Here is a 16,495-nt window from a genome sequence, read left to right on the forward strand (position 1 = left end):
AATATGTAATCATGTAATCCATAAAAAAGTAACTGTAGTCTGATTACGAGTATTTTAAAATGTAGTTTACTCTAAATACAAGCACTTAATTTTTGGCATCTGATTACGTAATCCAGATTACATGTAATCAGTTACTACCAGCTCTGGCTCTCGCTAAGAATAAAACGGTTATTTTAAGGTTGTTTTATGCTTATTTAACCTTTCTGGTGGCTCAGGGTTCATGTGACCCGATTCGTTCAAATACATCGTGTATAAATGTTAAAAGTCCAATTTACACAAAGTTTTAAAAAACAACAACTTTGGTTCAAATGAACCAATGCGGTCAATGCAGAGCTCCGCATTTTGTAGTATATTCAGTGTTGGGCTGTAACGGAATGTAACGGAATTACATAATTTAATTAGAGTTACAGTTCCTTAGAAAAATGTGTAATTAAATTACAGTTACTTAAAAAAATGTTAACGATTACAAAGGGGGTCACATCTGAATATTGTCACATACACCCATAAAGATTTGATTGATTTCTTTCATGAATTGCATGACTGCTCTTAAAATATGAGACGCCAGTGTTTCAGGAGTTTAGGACACATGCTTATTCGATAACTGTTTTATTTCCTATTTGGGTTTATGTATATTTATTATTTAAGATAAAAAAAAAATTCCCAAAGATTTGATTTCATAACAGTATCACAGCTACTAAACAATTTCGTATGGTTTTAAATCTGTATTTAACCTCAGAATGATCTCAAAGTAGTATTTTGCGGTGGCTGTGCTCAAATTATAATAATCTTATTTCAGTTGATGAAGGATTCTGGACGTCTGACAGTAGTCAGTGTTGAGCGTATTTACAGTTGAAAACATTAGATATTCAGAAAAGTAATCAAATGCAATCAGTTACATTACTTTAATAAAGTAATTGAAATAGTTACACTACTTCTTACATTTTAGATAGGGTAACTTGTAATCTGTAACCTATTACATTTCCAAAGTAACCTGGATGTTCAAAAAGGGATATTTGGGCTACTTTTGCAAGCATGATGCATTCAGGAGGCCGAATCAAAAGCAGATGTCTTTTGAAAGATGATTAATCCTCCAAAAATGACAATGAAACAGCAAGTGTGGTAAAAGCTGCATTGATTGCATTACAATGTGTGCTTCAGCTGAGCTGCAGTCTGGCGCACTGACCGCTCTCAGAGCTGCAGGAACCCAATGGCAAGCCCAGTCACCCGCGGGAAATGAATGCTGAGGAGGTCTGACACGTCTTTGCTAGGGGAAATCATTTGGACGGCGACGTCGCAAAGATGGTGCGTGAAGTTTATGGCAGTCTGCGGAAAGAAGAATACTTCGCAGCACTGCTTCTGCTCGCGGCGGCGGGGTTTGGGCTCTTGATGCATGAAGTCACGGCTTTGCCTGTCTGGAGACTTGAGGTATGCTATTAGATTTTCATCAGGACGATCATTTCAGAAGCGCTCTTTTTCCTTGCATAACTCTAGACACGCGTCAAAGCGGCTCAAAGGCGTCACGCAGGATCCATTGAAACCCTCGAGTTATAAAACTACACGTCTTAAGCGGTCGTCCCAAAAAAAGAAAGAAAGAAGCGCAGGGGAACGGGACAGAACGCAACGCAGGGGATCCGAGACGCGGCGAGCTGCTTTTAACTTGACGCGTCGGTCTTAAAACGCAGTGCTCGTGGCGAGACGCGACGCAGGGACGCGCGACGTCTTTCTGACAGCAGCAATGACATTCTTCTGCATTTCCATTCGTATGTGCACGCGTTTTGTGCTGGGCTTTCTTTTCTTTGTGTGTGTTTCTCTTCTACTTTTACACTCTGAAACTTTCGAGGATGCGCCTTTGGCAATTCCAAACAATGCATTTTGGTGTTTTGTGGCTTTTAGGCTTCTTCACTTTGACTGATCCATACTAGCGTAACGCTTACACAATATTTAAAATATACTGTTGATCTCCTTTCTCTTCCAAGAAACAGAACAACTCATTTTCCACTCACAGGCTTCTCCAAAGTCTTGTCCTATAAAACGCTCCCTAGATTGAGTGCATCCCCCCTCCCCCCTCCCCCCCTCTAATAGGCTACCACCTGCGAGGAGGACTGTAATGCCTGGAGAGAGCTTCCCATTCATCACTAGGCAGGGTGCTTGGAGGCACATGTAGTCCTGGAAGTATGGGCACTCCCAAATCATGAGCCGTGAACACCATGAAATAAAAACTACATGCATGTTGGAGATCTTACTGTGAACAATTCATCTGTGCATGTTTCACTTTTTTTAATGTTTTGACTTCAAAATGTTTCATATCTTAACTGGATGTTTAACCGACTACAACATCTCTCTGGTGACGTTTGCAGGACTTCTGCATTCATTTAGCGCACTTAATAGATGAGGATGAGTTTGTTTCTTCATCAAAATGGATTTGGAGAAATTTAGCATCACTTGCTCACCAGTTGATTATCTGCAGTGAACGGGTGCCGTCAGAATGAGAGTCTCGTGAAGCAAAAAGCTGCGAGTTTGTAAGAAACAAATCCATCAGTAGGTTTTTAACTTCAAACCGTTGCTTCTGCCTAAAATACCAGTTCATAACCCATAATAACGCTTCCTCCTACTTGTGGATTATTGTGATGTTTTCATCAGCTGTTTGGACTCTCATTCTGACGGCACCCATTCACTGCAGAGCATCCATTGCTGAGACACTGATGCAGAGACACATTTCTACAAACCTGATGAAGAAAGTTTTATTTTTGGGTGAACTGTTCCTTTAAACCTCACTTTTGAATGCCACGCCGCCATCTCAACATCCAATCAACAACTGATGCATAGAACCAAGTACCCACCTATTTTTCTTTTTCAATAATCACTCGGATGTACTGTAAGTGACTTTTCAAATGAAATTTTAGTGCTTGATATATTGTTTGCAAAAAAATATTTAACGGGAATAGCCTACACATCTACATTTGAATGGATGTCAAAACAGCTGTTAACTAACTAACTAACTAACCTAAAACAAACCCTAACCCATGAGCCAATCACGGTTTACAGCTGTGGCGTAAATAAATGTTACTGGTTACAAGGTTACAAATCCTTCTAAATGTCCTGTCCTGTTAAACTTTTTGTCACGGGACAGTGCTCTTCAAGTGACTTTATTAAGTCTAAATAGCCCAGATACAATCCAAGATAGATCTCACGGTCCTTTCAAGATGCAGTATTGGCACTTCTTGTGCATTACTGAATGTAGATGGAAGGTACTGAACCATATATGCTCCATCTGTAGTAGTTATATAATCTTTTGTCCATCCTTGGGGACAAGGCTGAAATATGTGTATTGGCAAGGATAGTATGACTTTACTTGTGTCGAGACAGTTTACCCATCCGTGTGTTACTGACCCCTCGACTGTCTCTAGGATTTTAACCCTTGCATTACATGTTGTCCAAGGTTTTTCAGTCTGACTGGTTTATGGAAGTGTTGACGGTTTCGTTTGGGATGTTTAGCTATTTGCTTTGGCATATTACTACACTACAAACATATCCAGTCCACATCTCAGACCTTTCTATTTCACAGAAGACTTTTTTGGATCTAGCAGTGTTACATAATTTACAGTCAGCATTGGCAGCTCATGACCGAGCGTTAAATCTACTCGTGGCCAACAGTTGAGAAAGCTGTCAGACGCAGTGAAAGAATAGATTAGAGTAGCTCTTTTGATTTGTATGAACAATATGAACATCCGTTTTGGAAAGTGTCTGATCATTCGGTCATCACAAAAGTAGCTGGGAAGATTTTTTTGAAGTGTGTCTTTGCCGTGGAGGGAGCATGACCATCGATTAGGCTCTGAAGTATCGCATTTTGGATTAGGAAAGGCTTTAACAATTAATTACAGCATTAAATAATGTTTTGTAGGTTGGGCTTGTCTGCAGCACGTCGCTCTCTTGTGTATCACGTGTTTGTTCGAACAGATCACTTGATTGATTGTTTGTGCTGAGGTCAGCCAGTCAAACATGGTTCCTCGTCCGTTAAAAGCACCTTGAACCGTGATTCTTGCGAGCCTGGAAGGAGCTGGAGACTGAATGTAGGCCACAGTGTCTTGTCAAAGTGGAAACAAAGAAAAGAGTCTTCGAGAGTACCAAACATATGAAGAGGAAAGCAGCCAAACCTCAAGACACTTGGATCAAGCTGCTACCTACAGATTTATCCATTTTCTGTTCCTGAACCTAACAACATGACATGGATATGATTAGTTGTATAGGCCTATATCCTGATATCCTGCATGTGGAGAAAATGACCTGCAATTCTAAAAAAACACAACGATCAGAGACTCTTTCCAGGTCATTGCCCAGGAAAAGGTTGCTTGGCAGCATTATCCCTGTATTCAGTGTATGCTAAATTACCTTTAATCCACTTTCTTCACATTCATCCTCATCTGGTTTACTTGCTACTTACTGCTTCAAACAAAAAGTGCTTGAATACTGTATGATTCAAAGATTTGATGCCATGTATTTTGCAAAGTTATCTGTATCCATCCTCTGATCCCACACCTGAGAACTGTCCTCAGGGTCATGCGGATCTTTTAAAAGTAATGCCTTACAACAATGCATTACTCCATAAAAAAGGAACTAACTACGTTACGTAGTTACTTTTTATGGCAAGTAATGCATTACGTTACTTTTGCATTACTTTTTGTCACCTGGGCTGGGCTTGCTTTTTTATGTTTTAAAAACAAAAAACCCAAAAGTTATATTTTTTGACAACTCGAAAGGCCCTTTCACACCAAAAGTGAGATGAATAAACCTTAGGCTGAAGGACGTGCCTCTGTCTCTGCACTTACTCCCAGTTTCTCCACACAGAGACAGGAGAGCTGTCAGTGAATAAATGGGAAAACAAAGTAACTGGCATTACTTATTTGAAAAAGTAACTCTGATATTTTGCTGTAAATCTAAAAGCAATGCGTTTCTTTACTTGTTACTTTAAAAAAGTAATCTGATTATGTAACTTGTGTTACTTGTAATGCGTTACCCCCAACACTGATCATTAGAGACCATTTATAGGAAAAATGGGTAACACTTTAGAATAATGGTCCGTTGTTAACAAGTAACTATGCAGGAACTACTAGTGATCTGGACCATTATTTTAAAGTGAAAAACACCTTAAACACTCAGTAATTACTAAGTAATTTAATAAGTTATTTAACATATTTAAATCTGACACACAATGTGTGAGGCACTAGTGATATTTTACCAGACACTGTAATCTGGAATATGCTGTTTTGTGCTTAACACAATATAAATGCAGTCCATGCTTCATTAAGGATGAGAATTGCTTTTGTCAAGAGAACATTATTATTTATATTCAAGAAAAGTCCTCCCAGCCTACTGTCACTAAAGGTAGGTCTTTTGGAGTCGGAGGCGTACTGAACTGACACAAACTACAGCTCATTATTGTTAACTAATTCAATCACTTCCTAATTATTAACATTTTTAAATGAATTATTTTTATTATTATTCTCTGTTTTTGACTGAAATAAGCACAGTACATCCATCCTTTGGTAAGAGTAGAAGTCACAACTGTAGCTGATTTATTTGGGGGAAATCATATTCATAAATTAGTTTCCACAAAGAACCCAATTGTTCACTTTTAAGACGTTACTGTTGTGATTAGTAATTAATTGGTTATTCTTTATTAATTGGTCATAGTTCACAAGTAGTTCTCAATGAGGAGATTTTTATTTAATAAGTGTCAAATATCTAATAAGGAACTACCTTTGTCCTAAAATTGTTATTACTTACTGCTTAGTTAATCTTGCCTCTCTATGAGTTAATAGTATTAAGTGAAGTGTTAATGTAGTACTACCTATTACTCCCTGCATAGTTACTTGTTAACAACGGACCATTATTCTAAAGTGTTACCGAAAAATGTTGGTCAGTAGTCAACATTTAACAAGTCTCTGCTCTCTTTGCCACCACAGACCGATTCTCTATAGCATTATTCTACAAAAACCATTAAGTTCCCAGTGTACTAGACTTTAAATACCAATCTTTGCCTTACTTCAAGGTGTTATCACCAGTCGAACAGAGAAGCTGAAAGGCTAAATGAGGAAATTAGCAGATTCTTGCAATCATACATATTCCAGTTGGACTGAAGGTTTAACAGTAGACCAGGGCCCATATTCATTAAAAAAATGTTAGTGCTAAGATTTGCTCCAAGAAACAAAATTCTAAGAAAGTTCTTAGAAATGTGGGTGTTTCCTTATAAAATGAAAGAAAAGATCCTAGTAAAGAAAAAAGTAGTTCAGAAAGCATCTTCACCCTTAAAAGAGGTTTTAAGGTCCAAAATTGTTAGGAGTACGGACGAGGACTTTTAAGAGTCTCTTTAGCAGCGGAGAAAATGAATGAAACATGAAGAGGGAGAAGAAATGTGTTGCATACAATGCATGACAGTGAGTTAATAAGACGCTACACATTAGACCGTGCAGGGATCATGTTTGTGACACGCTGACACCGCGCAGAAATGCCATAGCGCCAGAAATGGACGTAATCACTACATTAACTACATTAACATATTTGGCAATATGTGTGTGAGTGAGTGTGAAAGAGTACGGTAAAACAGGAAAAATTACGCCTGTAATTTCAAAGTGAAGGTTTAATAGGCCCTACTCTTAAAAGCGCTCTTTTATTTCCTTCTTGGACAACTAACCAGTCACATTCTTCAAAAGACCGCTAGCAACGGGGTCAGCCCCGCCTCCTCACTGAGATAATTCTTTTGGTCTTTTCCTCGCTCAGAGTTGCTCTCAGATTGGTCCTGAATCACTTTCAAGCTAAGACACCTAGTTAGAAATAGTTAAGCTAAATTAGGAGCTCTCTGAGAGGATTCTTTAGGAATACGTGCCCAGAGCTCTGTGGAAACGCACCTGCTGGCTTATCTCTGATCCTGCGGCCGCTTGGGACTAAACCTCCACCTTCTTTTGTCTCGGAAACCCAGTGAAGTACCAGCTGCGAGTGACTGGAATGCACACAGCAAAGAGTCCTGGGAGGCTCCATGTGCCAGCTGCAGAAAGCCGCATGAATTCCAGTTGACATTGACATTGGCAACCAACACCAAACCTCAGAGTTGGGCAAATAATGTGGCTCCAAATCATGTCCTGCTAAAGACGTATTTGATATTTTTAGTGATGCCTTTAAAATGGCATTCTAAGAATTTGCACTCTCTAAGAGAAGGACGTACGGTTTATGAAGGCTTGTATTGTTATTACAATAATACTGAGCAGTAATACTCATGTATTCTGGATAAGTCACCCATGTATTAGCTTCACATGTTTCTTGAAACGCACTCATGTCCCATTGTGTTTCTTCTTGGTTCATGGGCTTCTGGGGATCTCTGAATAAATCTTTAGACAGTCCTGCGAGCGTCTGCTTTGGCGTGTAGCTGCACCAACCTGCAAAGAGACCCGACTCAAGTCTCAAACTCCTTTACATCACAAGCTCGAGGGTAGCGGAACACATATTGTATGATTAAACTAGGCGGCAAGCTGATCGCCCCAAAACACTGTCATTTGTGAGTTCCACTCGGTCAATGTATCTTGGACCTAAAATACGTTTTTCCATTTTCAATTATTTTCCACTGGAAAAGAATGGAAGTCTTGCTTGCCAAGAGTGCAGCTTAAAAAACCACGTCTGCTTGTAAATGCATGTGATATAAAGGCAGGCCTAAGAGACTGCTCTGAAAGCGAATCAGTTCAGGAATGTCCCCTCTGCCCTGTCGGACCAAAATAGTCTCCATCTCCTCTAGTTATAACTATCTTAACTTTACTGCTCCTATCAGCGTTTGCAAGTGGCGTCTGCTAGCTTTTTACCTTTTAAAACACGCAGACTCGGGCGCTCTATCGACACTTGACCCTTTTCCAGAAGACTGAGATAAAAGGCAGCAAAGGACTTTACAGCACGTATAGAAAATCCTCCATGTTAGTCCATGCAGTCGTCCGGTTTGGAAGACTGTATGCTCTGAGTGAAGCCAAGCTTTATGCAAACACTGTCGATTTCTAACCCAGAGACTCCTTGGCTCTCTGCTGTGTTTGTGTATGTGTCTGTGAATGTCTGCTTAATGTGTCTGTTTCAGACACTAGTTTAAGGTCAGATTACCAGTGAAGTGAAAAAATTTGGACAGCTTTATGAAACCCAGAGAGTGCTCTCAACATCAACGTCTGAGTTCAAATTCAGGCCAAATACCTTCTGGGATTACAATATAAAATGAGGCGTTTTTTTTTTTTTTCCCCAATAGACTTACATCTTCCTGCCAATTCATTACAGTGCACATTCTTATGAAATCAAAACTGTTAGCTTTGAGACCTTCATATAGTTGACAGTCCTTTAGTGGACATACACTTACAGTCTCATTTGCTGCTAAACTGACCAAAAATCTTGATCTTGCATGCATCATTTTTTTTAAAATACATCCTTCTAGAATGACCACTCATGTAGTTGAGTACTTCAGCAAGCTGATAGCATGTGTTTGCTGTGAATGTGTGGGCTGTGGTTACACACTCTGACCAAAAATGTAGTTTTCAACTCAGTAACACCAGGTCAAATTCTTTCACAAGAAAAATCACACAGATAATAAAAAGGTTATGTGTGGTTAGAGCAAATCTGTGTGTTTCAACTGTAGTCTTATAAGAACACGATGTGTAAATCTCTTAAAAGCCTCTTAGGAGTCCTTCTTTCTTCTTTGATTTACTATAATAACGCTGTGATTCAACTATACCTCATCATGACTATCAGCGAGAGCCACTGCACTCACAGTCTGACAGCATCTGATTTTAAATATTGTTAACTAGTCGACCATTCGATGCTTCGATTCGAGGAGCCTGATTCGATCTCACAGTCGAATATTCGCGGGGTGTTATGATCATGCCATTTTGGCTATACAGGGGTGCTCAGTGTCTGATTTCACATCGAACTACTGGTTTTCTCCCAATAAGTTAATATACAGCCTATTATGATAATGCTGTAAATAAGAATCTTAAAAGAAAGAAGCTTTAAATAAATATTAACCTGCGTGAATAAATCCAACCACCCCTATAGATTAAAGTTTTTTTTTATAGCCCCATCAAAAACTTGCTTAGCCCCGGTACAGCCCTTCTCTCTTTTCTATGTGCGTTCATAAATTGTATTAATTTGTAAGTGTCATATTTGGCAGTTGGCATTAGAAATTACATTACTAATAACAGTGGCATATGAGAAGTTTAATACCACAGAAAAAAACATTTTAAAAAAACCAAGTAAAATATGCCTTTTTCGAAGCTGCTGTATATATATATATATATATATATATATATATATATATATATAAACACACAAGGTGGCTGAATTTGCATGCTATTTAGATAGCTGAAGCTTATAGGCGTTCATTACTTTCACTCAATTTAATTAGTCTGAACTGTTAAGAGTAATATGATTCGACTATCAGTCGACTATCGGCATGATTTGAAAATTCCGATTCGACTATGAAAATCCTTAGTCGGGGACACCCCTAGTTCTTATTATATAAGACAATTATCTTGAATTTTGAAACAAGTATGAAAAGAAATGTGAAAACACAATAGCAAGTTTGGAGTTTTAGACTAAGAATTTGTAATATTTACCACTTATTTATCACTCATTAGTGAATTGATATGCTACTGTAATTTAATGTAAATGTACTGCAGTGCTTTGCATGCACTGTTCTGTAAAGAGCATGAAATAATTGTCTTACATCAGACAGAGGAGCAGTCTGGCTGAAAGATGAGAAGAGCAATCCAACAAGTCTGACTTAATAACTGAACTGAACTTTGTCATTTTACTCCTGACTAATCAATACAAGATGTGTTCCTGGCTCAACAAGCCATTTATTAGAGCAAATTACACTTTAAAGCACCTCACAAGTGGACTTATCGCTCTTGTTGGAGCAAGCGTGGCACAGACCTACATGGAAAATCCTGCTCACAGATCAATCTAATCTAATCTGAGATTTTTTTGTCCAAGGAAGAAGCTCTCATGTCTGGTGTTTTAATCATTGGAATTCATAAAGACGCCCGCTCCCATGTGCTTCAACTTTCCAGAAACAAACGCTACACGCTCACTCCAGAGAAACTAAAGTGGGACAAATTCAAGCTGACTTACAAGTAAGAATCCTTTTATGTTTTTGTGCATTCGTCTGATATCACAGCCCTCTGTTTGAAACTTGTGAAGTCCCGCATTGCTTCTGTTTTGTTGATATTTCATAACCTATTTACATTTTTCCCATATTTACCCATGTTTAGAAGCTCTAGGAGTTCAAAAGCGTGTATCCAAAGGACAATGAGTACAGAATTTGTTTCCCTCTGGTCATACAGTATATTTATGCCATTAATTTTTCATTGGGGTCTTGCATATCCTGGTCTGTCAAAGTTTGATCTGGTATAAAACTTATTTTAGAAATTCTTTTGTGTTTCATGGCAGGAAGTAAGTCATACAAGTTTGGAACAACATGAGTAGATGATGGCAGAGTCATCTATCCTCAGTGAATAAATTTACATTTTTTTGATTACTTGTCCACATTTTAATGGGCGCTTTGTGTTTTCATGCAGACTGCTGTCATTTCCAAGGAATCTTTTGAATGCCAGTGACACAAGGAGAGGCATGGCCAAGGCCTTCTCTATGTGGAGCGATGTCTCGCCCTTCAGTTTTCGTGAGGTCCCATCTGATCAAGAGGCCGACATCAAAATCGGTACATTAAATACATTTTTGTTTGTTTGTTTGTTGCAGTACAGAGGAATTTGAAGTGACAAAGTAACACAGAAAGAGGTAAGTTGGTGGTTTTGTGTTTCGCCATAATTTGCCAACTATGGTCACAACTTCCATCATTAACGACATAGTTCAAGGATTTGGTGTTTCCTAAATCTAAAGTTTTAGTGAACATTTGCAAACACCACCGCAAAGTTGTATGGTTGGAACTACATCTCTCGACCTGTGGTTAGAAGCACAGTTTGTTGTTACTATGACATGTGGAGATCATGCACTTGAGCAAAATAAGCAAGCTAACATGTAGTTCAATCAAATCTTTCATTCCATACGTATACAATTTCATTCTACATCTTTTAGTTTCTTAAGAGAATTAAAGCACTGTTTTTGAAGTGCGCGTATGTGTGTACCAGCAAGATAACAGAGAACAAAAACGCGATTCTTCGATTAATTTGATTAAGTGAAGTTATCACTCCACCACCAGCTTGGCATCATTAATGACCAAGGTGGTTCGAACGACGAATGCGTGACAAAGTTCCTGCATTTTTGGGAAATGGCTAAATTGCTAGTTAGTTTCTTCAACAATGTATCATACTGTGGTTAGTTAAGCAGCGAGTTAGCACCTCTAGCTAGCTCTAGATTGACATGATTCTCATTGATCACTGCCAGGTTCAGAAGATCCGCCCCAGTGACTGGTGGTGAACGGTTCGTACTTGCTGGAAGTTGTGTTTGAGTCTGTTAAATTAAGATAAATGGGACTGATTCTGAGTTGTACTATAGACATGGAAACATACAAAAAGGGATATATCGTCTTTGGTATAATGCGTATAGGAGAGGATGTACTATTCAAGAATCATATTGGTTGGTTGACTTTCATCAGGCTTCTACTCTGGAAACCACACCGACTGTCTGCAGTCCTACCTGCACCACTGTTTCGACGGCATCACCGGAGAACTGGCCCACGCCTTCTTTCCTCAGACCGGAGAGATCCACTTTGATGATGACGAGTACTGGATTCTGGGAAACATGCGCTTCAGCTGGAATAAAGGCACGTGTTTTTTTCCCCCATTGGGTGAAAATTGAGAAAACTGGAATCTGATTGTTTACTTGCCTTACTACCATGCTGTAGAAATGATCCAGAAAGCTTCCTGGGTGTCACAATTTTAAGAAATGTTCATTACGCCAAAATAAATATACAGACACCATAAAATAGACCAGACAGAACATATCAAAACCCCTACTTATTATTAGTTCTAACTAGGTTTGGGAATCGAAAATCAATTCCAATTCCAGGATCGGATACTTAAGGTCAGGAATCGGATACTTGTTGTAAAATTAAAAATTAAATTCCGCCTATCAATTCCTGTGTGCGCATCTTTTTTTAGGTGGCGAAAAGGGGCTGTTAAAAATGTTTTTGTCTTTGAATCATTCATTCAAGAGATTCATTCAAAAACACTGATTCATCCAGTAATGAAACAAGTAAATCTTGAGTGAGTTGTTGAATCATTACATTCATACATTCCATGAGATTTTGTTTAGTTGTCTAATGTTTTTTCTTCAGAATTGTGAGAGAATCACAACATCCATTAAAAAAAGAAGTCTCAGTTTATCCAGAATCGTGCAGCACTACTTTTCACACAAACAGCTCTTAATCAAGTCCAGTTTTTATGTAGCTGGCTGATTTTTGTTTGTGGTATTCAGCAGCAATTAAATGTTTTGCAAAAAGAGACAGAATAAACATGTTTGATATCTAAATGTTTGACTTCATTTTTTTACCACATTGGAATCGGAACTGGGAATCTATAAGAACAAGAATCGATAAGCAGAAGTTGATCAAATTCAAACGATACCCAACCCTAGTTCTGACTGTAAACAAGAGCCTTCACAATTGTCTTTTTAATTAAAGCTTTAACAAGGACAATCACACTAGAACATTCAAATCTGCGTTTCTGCTGCCAATGGCCCCAAAAAGAGCAATTTTCTGTATAGGCATGAAACAGTTTGTACAAAATTCAAATGATTAAAGAAGTTCAATAAAGATTAAAAACAGATATAAACACTGATGTCTATGGTAGTGATCAAAACAGATTAAATCACCTTTTGAAAGGAACAACGTGTCAAATAAAGATTGTATTGATTATATTGTTACACCAGTAGGTGGCGACAAGTGACTGTTACAAATGTAATTATCATTGAATCATTCATTCAAGTGATTCATTCAAAAATGCTGATTCATCCAGTACTGAAACAAGTGAAGTCTTTTTGAGTGAGTCGTTGAATCATTCATTCAAACAATGAAAAAAAATCCTTAAAATTAGTTACATTTTTTTCTTTAAAAAAAAAAAAAAAGACTGCAGCAATTAACATTTTATTAGAACCTCTAGTAAACTGTATGTTGCTTTGTTTAGTGGTATTCAGCAGCTGTATTTTTAGGGGTTAAAAATAGGAAGCAGATTTGACCTGTACGTGTTTGTGTCTGTGATTGTTGTTGTATTCAGGAGTGTGGCTGACAGATCTAGTTCACGTGGCGGCTCATGAGATCGGTCATGTACTGGGTTTGATGCATTCCCAGAATCGCAAGGCTTTAATGCACCTCAACGCCACATTGACAGGCCGCAAACTCATCACTCAAGATGAGGTTTGGGGATTACATCGACTCTATGGTATTTTACTCATTAGCACAAAAAAAACATCAAAAAATAACTATACAAACTGGAATACTTGTGTCATACTGTTGCATTTCTACAATTGACACCTGACACCTTCTTATTTCCTGTTTTCCTGTCCATACCACTGCAGGGTGTTTAGATCGATTATTTATCTGTCCTGCTTGGGCAAGGAAGGGTTATTGTGACAGCAAGAGGATACTCATGCAGAAACACTGTCCCTCCAGCTGTGACTTCTGTTATGGTAAGAGGCCTGTTATTTCAGACCAGGAATCACCAAAAAAAAAAAAAATAGTGTATAGAAAAATCATGAGTCCTACCAGACCTAGACAATATAAAGTGTGGTCCTCATTGCAGCTTATTCTGGCCAAATCTAATCTGAGATTTTTTTGTCCATGGAAGAAGCTCTCATGCAACTAACCACATATAATTTTGTTGTTTTAACATTTTTTAAAGTAGAGTATAATCATAATAATAAACGGGTATCAAAAATGTATTTTTAAATTTTGGGAAATAATGGTGTGGTAATCTCCGCAAAATGTGTGTCTAAAATGGTTTACTAGGCTGAGATATGTGAAATGTCTTTTGATGTTTTTGACAAGCAAGCTAGCGAAAGAAAGATGGTGTGGAATGAGTTTTTGTGACAAGTGCTGTAGCTGGGAATCAAACCCTAATATTCCAGACAGGGTGGTGCTCAACCGCTGAACTACTGGGAAGTACTAAGAGACGGATGAAGTATGAACTCAACATATCTTGAAAGCCTTTAATGTGGTATTCAGTTAAATGATACAAAAATGGCTTAAAGATTCAACAAAGAGTACTAAATTTTCACAAAAGCTGGCTAACAAACAGGGAAGGCTCAAGACTGAACACCAGCGTATTGACTAGGCTTAACATAAATAGAGAAAAACACAAGTGAAAACAATCTGATTGGCAACTAAACTAGAAAACCCCAAGATCAAAATGCTTTCTAGTTGCCGGAAAGGTCAGTTCAGGCAGAAGTCTTACAGCAGCTCCTCTGCTAGGAATGGCTCCTGACGTTCTATGAACCACAGTTTGGGTAGCAGCAGTGGAAGACATTTACATTTAGTCATTTTGCAGACGCTTTTATCCAAAGCGACTTACAATTGGGGAATACATAAAGCGATTCATCTTGAAGAGGCAATCAGACAGACGAAGTGCTTGCAACACCAAGTCTCAGGCATTGTTCAAATAAGTACAAACTACCAAAGGAAGGAATAAGTAAAGAGAAAGATTTTTTTTTTTTTTTTTAAGTTTAGGATGAAGTCAAGTGTACGGAGCCCCTAAAGGGACATTGGCAAAAATAAAGATATTTATCGCAAGACGAGATACTAACGCGCGCGCACGAGATACTAACGCGCGCGCACGAGATACTAACGCGCGCGCACGAGATACTAACGCGCGCGCACGAGATACTATCGTGCGCAGAGATACTATAGTTACAGTTTCGGTTGCATCACTTCTGCCATCTTACACAGAAGAAAACAAGAGCATGCATGTGCATGAATTAGCCTAATTGAGATCTATTTTGGCCAAAATAGATCTCAATTAGGCTAATTCATGCACATGCATGCTCTGTTTTCTTCTGTGTAAGATGGCAGAAGTGATGCAACCGGAAACTGTAACTATAGTATCTCTTGCGACGCGATAGATCTCGTGCGCACGCCGATAGTATCTCGTGCGCACGCCGATAGTATCTCGTGCGCACGCCGATAGTGTTCTCGCGGCGCACGCGTTAGTATCTCGTGCGCACGCGATAGGTATCTTTTTATTTTTTGCCAATGTCCCTTTAGGGGCTCCGCAAGTGCTATCGAAAGAAATGAGTTTTGGTGAGATTGCTTGGAGAAGATGTGAGGGATTGGGTCAAGAGGACATGTTGTAGGATGGTTGGAGAGGAGAAGCTTGGATACTTCCGCTTCAGTGAGGGGACAGAAAGAGAAGATGGGAGTTTTAGCAGTGGATGTGGTAGGTTGAGGGTCCTGTGTGCGTGGAGGTGAGAACTGACCACTGATCGATCTAGTTTTGTCTGTAAAAAGTGGCAAAGTCATCAGCTGTAATAGAAGTGGTGGGAGGAGGTGGAGGGGACAGAGGAGGAATTAAATGTTCTGAAGAGAGTATGCATGTCTGGAGCGCTGTCGATCTTGTTGTGGAAATGTGAGGATTTGGCAGTGTGGACTTTAGCAGAGAAGCAGTAGCGGTTCTACATTGAATTACTCTCGGGCGAGACCCCTCTGAGCGCCCCCACCCATCCGAGAAAAAAAAAAAAATAGTGTATAGAAAAATCATGAGTCCTACCAGACCTAGACAATATAAAGTGTGGTCCTCATTGCAGCTTATTCTGGCCAAATCTAATCTGAGATTTTTTGTCCATGGAAGAAGCTCTCATGCAACTAACCACATATAATTTTGTTGTTTTAACATTTTTTAAAGTAGAGTATAATCATAATAATAAACGGGTATCAAAATGTATTTTTAAATTTTGGGAAATAATGGTGTGGTAATCTCCGCAAAATGTGTGTCTAAAATGGTTTACTAGGCTGAGATATGTGAAATGTCTTTTGATGTTTTTGACAAGCAAGCTAGCGAAAGAAAGATGGTGTGGAATGAGTTTTTGTGACAAGTGCTGTAGCTGGGAATCAAACCCTAATATTCCAGACAGGGTGGTGCTCAACCGCTGAACTACTGGGAAGTACTAAGAGACGGATGAAGTATGAACTCAACATATCTTGAAAGCCTTTAATGTGGTATTCAGTTAAATGATACAAAAATGGCTTAAAGATTCAACAAAGAGTACTAAATTTTCACAAAAGCTGGCTAACAAACAGGGAAGGCTCAAGACTGAACACCAGCGTATTGACTAGGCTTAACATAAATAGAGAAAAACACAAGTGAAAACAATCTGATTGGCAACTAAACTAGAAAACCCCAAGATCAAAATGCTTTCTAGTTGCCGGAAAGGTCAGTTCAGGCAGAAGTCTTACAGCAGCTCCTCTGCTAGGAATGGCTCCTGACGTTCTATGAACCACAGTTTGGGTAGCAGCAGTGGAAGACATTTACAT

At 38.8% G+C, this 16,495-nt stretch overlaps 1 protein-coding gene across 5 annotated transcripts in view; it reads left to right on the forward strand.

The window, feature by feature from the left end:
- The first annotated feature begins 1,123 nt into the window (after positions 1 to 1,123).
- Positions 1,124 to 16,495, forward strand: part of mmp23ba (matrix metallopeptidase 23ba) — a 30,719-nt gene continuing 15,347 nt past the window's right edge. For 2 of the 5 annotated variants that reach the window (XM_058783892.1, XM_058783893.1), the window contains exons 1-6: positions 1,124 to 1,425; positions 10,012 to 10,151; positions 10,596 to 10,735; positions 11,630 to 11,797; positions 13,248 to 13,412; positions 13,549 to 13,659. In XM_058783892.1, the coding sequence (XP_058639875.1) occupies positions 1,300 to 1,425; positions 10,012 to 10,151; positions 10,596 to 10,735; positions 11,630 to 11,797; positions 13,248 to 13,412; positions 13,549 to 13,659 (850 nt within the window). In that variant the 5' untranslated portion in view covers positions 1,124 to 1,299. The remainder of the gene's footprint in view (positions 1,426 to 10,011; positions 10,152 to 10,595; positions 10,736 to 11,629; positions 11,798 to 13,247; positions 13,413 to 13,548; positions 13,660 to 16,495) is intronic. The other 3 variants (XM_058783895.1, XM_058783894.1, XM_058783890.1) reach the window with 3 other exon arrangements.

Source organism: Onychostoma macrolepis, chromosome 08 (assembly GCF_012432095.1).
Source record: "Onychostoma macrolepis isolate SWU-2019 chromosome 08, ASM1243209v1, whole genome shotgun sequence".
Taxonomy (NCBI): domain Eukaryota; kingdom Metazoa; phylum Chordata; class Actinopteri; order Cypriniformes; family Cyprinidae; genus Onychostoma; species Onychostoma macrolepis.